Source organism: Schistocerca serialis, chromosome 9 (genome assembly GCF_023864345.2).
Source record: "Schistocerca serialis cubense isolate TAMUIC-IGC-003099 chromosome 9, iqSchSeri2.2, whole genome shotgun sequence".
Lineage (NCBI taxonomy): Eukaryota > Metazoa > Arthropoda > Insecta > Orthoptera > Acrididae > Schistocerca > Schistocerca serialis.
In genome coordinates, this window is record NC_064646.1 from 406,138,344 (window position 1) to 406,150,224 (window position 11,881).

Consider the following 11,881-nt stretch of genomic DNA (forward strand, 5'->3'; position numbering starts at 1 on the left):
CTTTTCCTTCCAAAAGCGATGATCTTTTTAAATTTAGATACTATATTATCTTTCTCTATGTGAATGTGTGTAGTATTCATTGTATGTCTGATAAGAAAAAAGTTGGTGAAGTAGTGTGACACCAGTGTGAGGATTTTAAGTGCTTATTCACTTTTAAAATCAAGAACTTTTGAAAGATAAACAAACAGGTCTATACATTTCTTTCAGACATATCATTACTTTACTTATCTCCGTATGACACAAACAGTAATTTCTGGAACTGCTAAAACAATTACCCCATCTGTTAGTGAGGAGGTATTGCTGGTGCCTCTGTTATGTGCATGATTCCCTTACTATGTAATACATGTTGAAATTTAAAAATTATTATGTAGAGTTGTTTCCCATGTTTAGTCTTCCACTTAACTGAAAAGTTATTTATTTCTTATCATAACCTCTTGTCACTAATTTTTTCACTAAAGTGTTTCTTATCTTTTGTCCAGTTCCAAACTATTCTAATGATAAAAGAAAGTATCACACATAAATTACAACATATCAATTGTTTAAGGAGGAACAGTAAATTTTTTACAAGATAGTATTATAGGCTTATTCAAATAAAATGTTCCATATAACATGTCCCATTTTTTATTGTTTAGAATGAAATATCTTATTTGCTAGAATGTAATCCAAACAAAGACTTACAGAATGTGTTCATCAAAGACAAATAATTAAATATGGTATGTTACAGTTAGGAAATCATCTACTATGTTTTCTACAAGCAGCAGCAGCACTATGTGCACTACAAACTCATACACAAATACCATATCAACATGCATTTGTGAATACATGTGGCATGCTTTAACAATACAATACAAGTGGCTAACAAATGACAATCACAATCACAGTTGAAAAATTCTGTTATGTAAACTCAGTCACAATTTTACAGCCTGAACTCTGAAATAAGTAAATAAATTAAAAAGACAGTTGCTGAATAAATTCAAAACAACTGGAGTATGAATGCATGAAACGAAATTTTACCTGTGTGTACAATTGTATCCCTTAAAAAAAAATTGGCCACATCTTATATGGGATGTTTTATTTGAACTAGTCTGTTCTACCAGCTCCTAAAATATTTACTACTAGCCTTTTCCTTGTGGCTTTGCCTGTGTAAGTGTTCAATACAAATCCTTCCCCTTCTACCCCTCTTCCTCCTTTGTCCATCCATCTCACCTTACCACCTCTACCTTTCTATCTGCTCCTCCCCCTCTTGTTGTCCATCCCCTCCTCCCCCTCCCTCTGACCACATCCATATCTTCCTCCCCTCCCTCTGACAATCTTCCTCCCCCTCTCTCTTTCCATCTCTGCTTTCTCCTTCCCTCTGACCATATCCTCCTCCTCCTCTCTCTTTCCATCTCTGCCTTCCACTTCTATACCCTCCACCTTCATGTATCTCCCCTTCCTTCTCTCTTTGTCCAATTCCTCCTCCCCCTCTTACTGTCCATCCCCTCCTCTGTCCATTTCACACTGTTCCTAGTCATGCTGATCGGCACATGTAGCCCAGCAATATGAGTCAATATAGCAGGCCGATACTACTCCCACGACATGCCTGTCTTGCAGGGCAGGCAGTACATCACAGGCCTGAAAATCATTTTAAGCTCCTGATCTACAGGCCATCATATGAAGCAGGTCGATAAAACAGGCCAATGCTATTCCAACACAACATGCCCCTCACGGGCAGCCAACATATTGGGCTCCAATAAATCAACCGTGCACCTGCAAAACAGGTTGATTTGACAGGCTGATACTGTTCCCATACAACATGCCTTTGGGCAGGGCAGCCTATATGCCAGTAGCTGGAAAAAACACGTTTTTTTCCCATGTTGCCCCTCTTATCGGAGGTGGGAGGCTGCTGATAATCGTGAGGCTTGCTGGCTCTGTGCCAAAATTGGTTGAAATCAATCCAGTAGTTTGTGAGGAGATCCCGGATGACACACATACACTCTGCCTTTTATATGTAACAGTTTTATTATTCCTCCTGATACAACATATATAAGACTGAAACTTCCATTTTAAAGTGTAAGAGCCCATTATTATCCATATTACTTGGAAATAAAATATCATCTGTATACAAAGAACATAAATTTAAATAAAACTAAAAATAAAAAATTATGGAAAACAGGAAAAATGAAGAACTATTTTTTCTCAATAATAGGCAAAATCTCACTCTGGCCAACAATGTGATAGTAAGTATGCAGCAAGAAATTTCATCTTGCCTGAGAAAGTGTAGAAGAAAATACATAAAATGGTTCTTTGTTTAGTAACTGTATTGTAATATAAAGAAATAAAGGCAATATATGCAGAACACAAAGTTATTAGATATAAACAGTATCAGTAATATAAAACAGAAAATTACATTATTAAAAGAAATGATACATTGCCAAGCAAACATTGGCTGTTCCTCAGAGAGTGTAGACTGCTACTGCTATGTGTATGTTTTGAGTGATGCTCAATTGAGCTATAAGGTGTAAGGAATTCGGTGGTCATTATTGCGTTTCTCCAAGCCTGGCTACATGTCTTTGTTGGAAAGTACAGCCTGTGTTGCAGTGATTAGTGTGGATTTTGCCAGATATATATATACAGAAGACATATTGCAATATTTTTGTTAAATAATTGCTTCCTGGGCCGTTATACAAAGTTATGAGGATGCATATGCATGTATTGAGAGGCCGGAGTTTCGAATTTCTTCTTCTAAGATCCAAAGCATTTATATTTTCGTAGCATCTTTTATGTAAACTGTCCTTTTATTCTAAATGTAATAAGTTTTACATCATCTGATAAATCGGCATCCTTATATTATGTGGTTTTGTTACCCAATTATGTTTTCCACTGCCACCAAAACAATAATTCCATTTACAGTTTTTAATCGTGATAATAATTTCTTTTAAGAACTTAATTATCAGAAGATCAATTCTGGTAATTATTAACCTGCAGCCCTCTTAAAGAGTAAGCATGGCTAAAAGTTGTAACTAAAGTTTAATCATATGAGATTTGCTCTTTCATGACTACTTAAATGTTTTTTGATAAAATGACAGTAAAAGATCTTATTGGAAACAAACTATCCTTCACGCAAAAAGTCAGTTTACCTGTAATTTACTAAAATTATAACACATCACACATGTTATAAAATTTTACTTTGAATTTTTTGTTTTTGTGTTGGCACTGAGGTGTAGATACTTCCTGTGTTATTTTGATGGTGAAGAAATATTCATGATTATTTTCTTCCTCCTGAGAAGCTTATAGAATGTATCCTATTTTTCATTTTAACTATTTAATGTCTGTTGGTTTTCAACAATCTTAAAACAGTGATGTTCACTACAGAGTTCTTAAATCACTAAAACCCTCAAAATTTTGTTTCTTTAAAGAAGAATGACTATATATTAAAATGAATAAGCAAATAAAGCTGAAAGTTAACCAAAAGATTTTGGTTTAAATTGTGTTTAAATAAGGAGCTGGATAAGTGAAATATATCATCATTCACTGTCAGAGAATGTCTGTCAGAAGAGATTATTGTGACATATGATACCTAATAAAAGTTCTGCAGTTTTTCAACTTTATCTACTCTTTGATATGATTCCTGACAGTCTCTTATAAAGATAGTGTATGGAACTTGGTAACATACATCCTTGCTGTTTTTCCATAATCGTGGCCCGTTCAAAATGGTTTATAATTTAATCATCAGCATTGTTATTAAAATATTATCCATTAAGCTCCTTGACTTATAAATATCATTTGTATAAAACCATCCACATGAAACTGATGGTTTCTAAATTTTACATTGATTAAAGATTGCACTCCCAGTCACCATCAAATATGCAAAGGAAATAGAAACACACATGGCTAGCATTTATTATGTATCTAAGTAAATAAGTATGTAATTCAGGTTCTTTATCTTTGAACTTTTCAAGGTTAACTGAATCCTTGCTTAAGATAAAAAAAATTCTTACAATGTTAAATAAATTTACAGTTGGTTAAGCACCAATAAATCAAAACCAAATGTACACATACATATATATTATTGAGGGGGTAATTTGAAAATGAGTTGCTGTTCTTGTTTAAAAGTTCCAAATATACCAATATGTTTGGCATAAAATATGTATATGTAAGTAATTTTCAAAGACATAGTAAGATATATTCAGAGATAGAACATCATTGTATAAGAATTAATTTCAGAAGGAGACAGACAATATCAAGGGTAAATAATGCCATGAAAAGCTGTATAATTTTCAAATGGTATCATTTATGTGACAATATAACCAGTACTTCCATTTAAACCAATCTCTTACTGGTTGACTTTCTCATTGTAGGATCACCCGTGTGGAAACCAAGAGACATGGTAGGCCTAGGTGAAGCAACCACACTTCCTCGAAAGGGTAAATCCTCCTCTACCTCTTCCTGTTCAGATAATACAGCTAGGGACAGAGAACGTTGCTTAGTGTTTGATTACCCAACTCCAACTCGCAAAGCAGAAGGCCAAAGCAGCACACATGAAAATGCGTCATCAACATCTTCAACCAGTGCACAGCAGCCATGAAGAAAGTCGAGCGCTCGCATAGGTAAATTGCAGTATTAACATCAGTCAAATGGCTCAGCATATCTTAATAATTTGCATGCACTTCCAATGAATCATTCAGCATAGACAGAGGACATGAGGCTGCTCAAACATTAATCATTTGTTGATTCTGTTAGATAATGTGAAATTATTCTGATCCAAAGATACAGGGAGCAGGATACCATTGCTGAAATCATACAAAATTTAAATATAAATCTTTGAATAGTTCAGTAATAAAGGTTGTTATGAAAGAAGCTGAATGATTCATTAAAAATAATGTGACCATCAGCTTTAATAGACTTTTTTGTCTCTGGGAGCGTTTGGCATATTAGATAAACTACGGAAGTGCAAAACCATCATGTTTTGGAGTAAAATTATTAAGATTGTAAACCATAAAATATCTGCTAAGATAAGTAATGCTAGAGCATTACAGCCATTGCGAGCGCACTGAAAAATATACTATTTTCAAACCACACTTGGCCTATCAGGTAACGCACATAAAAAAAGGTTTGATTGTAACTGCTCAAATGTGTAAAACTAATTCTTTATCTAGAACATTCCACTGGGAAGCTCTGTTTCGATGATTTATTGCATTGTTGATTTGTAGCAGCTGCTACTTACTGATAAGTGAATTATTGGTTCACCAACAACCTGGTTCAATATGTTTTCTTGAGTCTGTTTATTTAGAATTACTCTAATGTACATTTAAGACAAAAATCCCACAGCAAAAAAGACTTATCATTCTTTAGTGAAAAAGTGATTTTATTTGTGAAGCAATGTATTGGAAATTTATTATCACATGTAAAATAATTTTTTACACACACACATCAATCTGAAATGTGGAATTATTTATATGTTATGCTATTTTCTCAGTTGCATTTCATAGATTATATTTCACTAATAAGTCAGAGATTAAGTATGAAATATCACCAGTTTTATTAATTATTTAAGGAATAGAAAGTATGTTAGGTTGTGTTGACCAGAAGAAACTGAATGTGTTCTTGGATGATTTCTTGTGTAGGAATTTGCAGATAGATGTGTGCTAAATTATGCATAAAATTTATTTATTGAAGATAACTTACTTGCTTTTAAGAAGTGTAATGTGCCAAATTTGTTCATAATTTGGGATGTATTGTTGATATTAGTTATAACTGTTATCAGGGAAAACAATGATAATTTATTGAATTTAGACCTGTATTTTTTGTTTTGACACAGAATACTCAAATTTATTTTGTTTCCATAATCTAAATGTGCAACAAACATGTGAATCAGTTGCTAAATGGATTAATATTTTTGTTAGCAGAATGAAGGGAGCTTAGCACAACAAAATGTTAAAATTCTTATGTGAATATGAGATTTTATAAGATGACTTTCTCAAACAAGCCTTGTGGCTAAAACCTGGAGAATGTAGAGCTTTAAATATGGGATGTCAGTCTTGGTAAGAAAGATACTATATTGAATAATATGTATGAAACCAGGGATTAATTCAAAATAATAATAGGAACAATTGCAATATAATTTTATACTCTGTCAGTACCTAAGCCTTAGAGGGGTGTGAATTGAGAACTTAATGAAAATATAAATAAATGTAATTGCACAATTATACATAACAGACACTATTATAGAAAACTTATCATCATTTACTAATGGTCTAACACATTAAAATACCAGAAGCCCACTGTTGAGCATTGAAGCCCTTGATTAGAAGAATTTTTTCTATTCAGTGGAAAGAAATTCCTGTTAAAGATAAACCAAAGTTTAATAGTATGGTATATGTATAAATAAAGATCATAGTATAATAAATATATACTCATAATATTTCACTTTTCAAAAGTTTCGTTCAGGTTGTACAAATCTGTACAGTAAAATTTGCTATGTAAGTAATGTGGAGTCATAATCATATCATTACACACTAACAAAGACTGTTATATACAACACTGGGAGCTTAAATATGTGATGTCTATTCACATCTCTCCATGTAAGAGCATGGACTTAAGACTATCACTTTCAAGAGCATAAAATCATATTGTCACTGTCATCCACTGTTAATATTTAATTCAGTTTCATTCCGCAACAGTATTCCTGTAGCTCCCATTTCGATGCTTACATTGAAACCGATGTAAGCACATTTTGTACTCAGTAATTACAAAACTGAAGAGAAACTTAACACTATTGATTAATTGAGAATTTAGAGCCAGCATATTACTCAACCCTTAATTTTTTTCTTCCACTCAACTTCTTTATATTTCTTACCCCTTAGTCCCACGGAATTTATGTGAGAGACGGCTGTTTTAAAAAGGAATTTACAAAATCAGCAAATAGAAGATAAACAGGTGCAGAAAATCAAGAGGTAGTATCTATTTTGTATGTGATGTGAGAGTCCATTTCCTGTAAAATACTGTTGGCAGTGATAATATCCTTCATATATTTGTGATACAGAAATATATGGAAAGCAGTAGCATACACAAAATAAGTCTTTCTTTTTAAGGAAATATAAAATTTGGCAAATGGACAAATCTTAATAAAGATGCCATAAATGTTGACTGTTACTGATTAACAATCATTAACAAATATTATTCTGAAATCAAATCCAGGAGATGTATGTATTGTTAAATCTTGGATTTTTAAAGATTATTCGTAAGTATGTTACAGAAGGAGTAGTTTAATTTTTAGGATTGTTACCAAATAAGAAGGGTAAATTTAATTTAAATCAAGTCTGAAGTATGTAGCACTTAACATGACAATGATCTGTGCAGGACAATTTGTTAGTGTCTTGCACTATGCATGATAGGGCCTACATAAAATTGTGTGCATCAAGCACCTGTTGAATTACCACAAAGTATATCTAGCTCAAATTTGGAATGGTATTTTTTCCTGTAATTTAGTGAAAGGCAAAGAACTGTAATATCCTGAGTATTACATTTAGCTTTACTATAATATGCTGTAAATTTGGATTCCTGTCCTTTGTCCTACCCAGTTCCTTTCTTACTGAATTAATAATTAGCACACAAAATCCATATTTCATAATTTTGTAAATAGTGTAAAGCATCTCATAAAATCATTTCATACATTACAAGTGCGAAAGCCATAATCATTTAAGACATATGTTGTTCACTCAGAAAAGTAATTCAATGCTCAGAAACACCAGAAGAGAAGAAAAAAATGATGCGATGATGTCATAATGAAGAAAATATTGTATTCTGTGAATCAGTCGAAGTGTTTCACTTACATCTTTTTATTATGAATTGTTTTACAGATTTACAGTGAGCTTGAAAGTTTTGCATTTTCTGTTTTGTGTATTTGATTTATAAACATATTCATTAATTACATTATATTATTAAATGTAACAATATCAACCACCTTTTGCAGATTCATGTTACTTTGATTTCAAATTAGTTGTTTTTGTGTCACGCAGTATTATCACTTGTTCAAGAATGTAGGAAATATATCATGTGACTAGTACATATTACAACTTATGTATAAAGAAGCATCAGGGTTTGTTTTTATAGCAGATCTGCTGACAAAAGTGTTTCTGAAAAATATTGCTCATAGTAAGCATTTGCCATATATCTGTTGCACAAAAAAAGATTTATAAAGTGCCAGTTTTTTTAACTTTATGTGGTTCATCCTTCATCTCAAGAATTTGGCACTCCAGTACTATTTACCTCTCTGTAAAAGGCTTATGTCATAAAAAATGCGATCAAAAATACTCCAACATTAAGGAACATTATGGACAATACACCTTCTCACTTTCAACAAAATTTGCTTAATGTGTGCAAAATGTTTTATGCCAGAAAGGATGTGCCCTGAAACATCATCTTCATGTCAGAGAAATAATCAATGCTCTTCAGGACGTATTTCTGAATTCTGACAGTTTTCTGCAACAATTACAAGAGACAACATTGCGCACACGTCTTGAACCAGTGGTAACATAAATTTAAGTTTCAGTGCTCATAATATTGTTGAATTACTGAGTTGTACCATTAATTTCACTTTAGTTATACTGACGAGAGTAACGATCAATGTCATTATATATTCCCACAATGCCCATGAGTAGTTTTTTCTTTCATTTTTCCTGCCTCGGTAAAGTAATTTGTGCATTTGTTAAATCTCTTTGAAAAGAAAAAACACACTTTAAAAATGTTGTACAATGCTCAATATATTATTTCTCAAAATTTGGCTATTATTTTTATTTGTGTGCAATTAGTAAATGAATAGGGAAGTAACACGTGGGTGTAATACAATGCAGTACAAATGAGTTGACATTCATCCTTATGCTGTTTGTGCAGTTAAAAAAAAGATTTTATTTCTAGTTTTTCATGACAACAGTGTCAGCAAGAAAATGATTAAATGATCTGGATTTGTATAAAGAAATAATTAACTGATCACACTGACATTATATGCACATCATTTTGATACAAACATTATAAACTACATGCCCATAGCTCCTCTCTTTACTTGTTATATTAAAATATAATTATTCAAGATTTAACTGACATGTGTTGTAAATTATGCAATCTGTCATACTAGCTGTATGAATATTTTAATTCAATTAAAACAGAGAATTTTTGTCTTTGCATAATTAACAAAATAGAATTGAAGGTTATCTTGTTATTTCCGAATATTTAAAGAAATTGAGAGCTTCAATTAAATATAAGTTAACATTAATAAGAATCAGCCTTTGTGAAAATTATTTTATGAACTATAATGAGTGAAGTCAGAATTACTGGAACTTCAGACACTTTGCTCAGAAGTTAGTATCTTTTTGCGATATTTTAAGATACCTCTTAGCTAATCTCATAATCTGTAAACACAATATTGAACTACTGTGGTTAATTTCTACTCTTTGACAATCATTATGTTGCCTGAGAGTCCAGATAAAAGATGATTAATTAATTAATTCACTCATTCATTCCTGATACTCTCATGAGTGAAGTATGTGTTTAATCAAACATACAGTTTTTTATCAAGCAAGCTTTGATTACTGTGTGGTGATTCCTTAATTAGCTGTAACCACTGAAATTTAAATTGCATATTTTTAATTGCAACTCTTGCATTCATACAGTTTAACTTTTTATTTCTGTGCATTCAGATTTTTATCTTTATTCCAAAACAGTCGTTTGTTTCCATGAATAACATTGCTATTTTTTAAACTTCAATTTCTGTGATAGTTTTCCACTAATTCTACAGTTGTGTAATCTAAAGTGATGAATCAGGTTGAGAGATGATAACCAGAACATCAGAACTTCTTATTCAAAATTCTCATGCAACACAATGTTGTCAGTTAGTTTTGCTTTTTGTGGTGCCATAATAAATGAAACATAAATTATTGTGTTACTGAACCAAACTCAGTAAAGCAGTATTTTTCATATAATTTTATACATTCTTTCCTGTTGCACAAGTAAAGCGTCACATTTATTATTATTTGTTTCATCAGTTTGTGTTTTTGGAGCAATAAGAAATCTATCTTCTATTTCTGTTTGATTCCCAAAAATGTATTTTAAGAAAATAATGAATGAAAAATTCAAATTTTAATGTGTTTTGAGATTGATTAGTAAAGGTGAATAGCTGATGGTCTTTATATCCAAATTGTGAGTTTGTTTGTGTGTGTGTGTGTGTGTGTGTGTGTGTGTGTGTGTGTGTGTGTGTGAGAGAGAGAGAGAGAGAGAGAGAGAGAGAGAGAGAGGATGATAACAGTTTACTTTAAGGAGTTAGATAATGATGGCATCACAAAAATTTTAATTTGTTATTGTTTGTGACAATTCAATCAAAAATGAGTGAGAAACATGTGGAAGAAATACACATTATTGGAAAATTCTACATTTCCACATCATTGTAGTTATACTGGAAGAAGGAAAGCGAAAAACAGATGCCTTGTACATAGTATATGTAAAGCTTTAAAATAAATTATAATTGAATGTGTGTGTTTGGTCTATATTGCATTTCCATGTGGAATCCCTTGGTTTTCATAAAAAGTTTTACATTGAGTTTCAGTCTGAAAGTGAGGGTGGAGTGAATGGAAGATAAAAAAAGATAAACCTATGCTGTGTAACACAATGAGATAAACAATAATAAATAAACACTCTGTCTTGACCATTTTCAGCATAAATTTGCCTTCAGAAGTGTTGAGAAAAGGAGAAAAGAAAGTATGTTGCTGGAAGAAACAGAAACATACACAGACAAAATATCCTTTAAGTTAGCAGAATTGAAACAAATATAGAGTAACTGTCTTGCTGTGCTATGCTATGTGACCAGGTATTCAGAATGGATAATTGTATTGTTCATGAGTGGATGCTCAGGAAGACATCACCAAGATGTATCAAAAGGCATTGTTCATGTAAAACTCGACATGCCCTTTTCTCATTCAATATCCTATGAACCACAGATGAAGAGCAATAGGCAAATTCCATATTCCTAGATTTCTGAAAAATGCTTGATGCAATGCTCCACTGCAGACTGTTATTGAAGGTACAAGCATACAGGATACGTCCACAGATAAGCGTGTGGTTTGAAGACTTCTTATGTAATAGAACCCAGTACATTGCCCTCAGCAGTGAGTGTTCATTGCAGACCAGTCCCCCCGAGAAATATGATAGGACTGCTGTTATTCTCCATGTGTGTAAATGATCTGATGGACAGAGTGAGCAGCAATCTGCAGCTGTTTGCTGATGAGGTAGTGATATACAGATAGGTGTTGTCATTGAGTGACGGCAGAAGGGTACAAGGTGACTTAGATGAAATTTCTAGCTGGTGTGATACTGACTAGGAAAAACAATCCCATAATGTTCAAACACAGCATCAGTAGGATGCTACTTGAAACAGTCACATCAGTTAAATATCCACACATAACACTGCAAAGCTGCAAAGCAATATGAAATGGAACCAGCATGTAAGGATTGCATCTGCGAAGGTGAATGTCGACTTCAGTTTATTGGAGGAATTATAGAAAAGTGTGGTTCATCTGTAAAGGACACTGCATGTAGAAAACTAATACACCCCATTCTTCAGTCTTGCACAAGTATTTGGGACCCCAACCATGTCGTGTTAAAGGGAGATATCAAAGCAGTTCAGAAGTGGGCTACTAGATTTGTTCGATCAACATGCAAGTATTACAGAGGTGCTTTGAGGACTCAGATGGAACTCTCTGGTGGCAAGGCAATATTTTTTTCAAGTAGCACTATTGAGAAAATTTAGAGAACCATTATTTGAAGCTGACTGAAGAATGATTCTACTGCTGTCAACATACATTTTGCATAAGGACCATGAAGCGAAGATAAGAAAAATTAGGGCTTGTAC

At 32.7% G+C, this 11,881-nt stretch overlaps 1 protein-coding gene across 1 annotated transcript in view; it reads left to right on the forward strand.

Annotated features, from left to right (window-relative positions):
* The window catches only part of LOC126419799 (protein still life, isoforms C/SIF type 2), a 924,442-nt gene extending 913,939 nt beyond the window's left edge, over positions 1 to 10,503 (forward strand). The window contains exon 20 of the mRNA XM_050086986.1: positions 4,341 to 10,503. Coding sequence (XP_049942943.1) covers positions 4,341 to 4,567 — 227 coding nt within the window. The 3' untranslated portion in view covers positions 4,568 to 10,503. The remainder of the gene's footprint in view (positions 1 to 4,340) is intronic.
* The last annotated feature ends 1,378 nt before the right edge of the window (positions 10,504 to 11,881 follow it).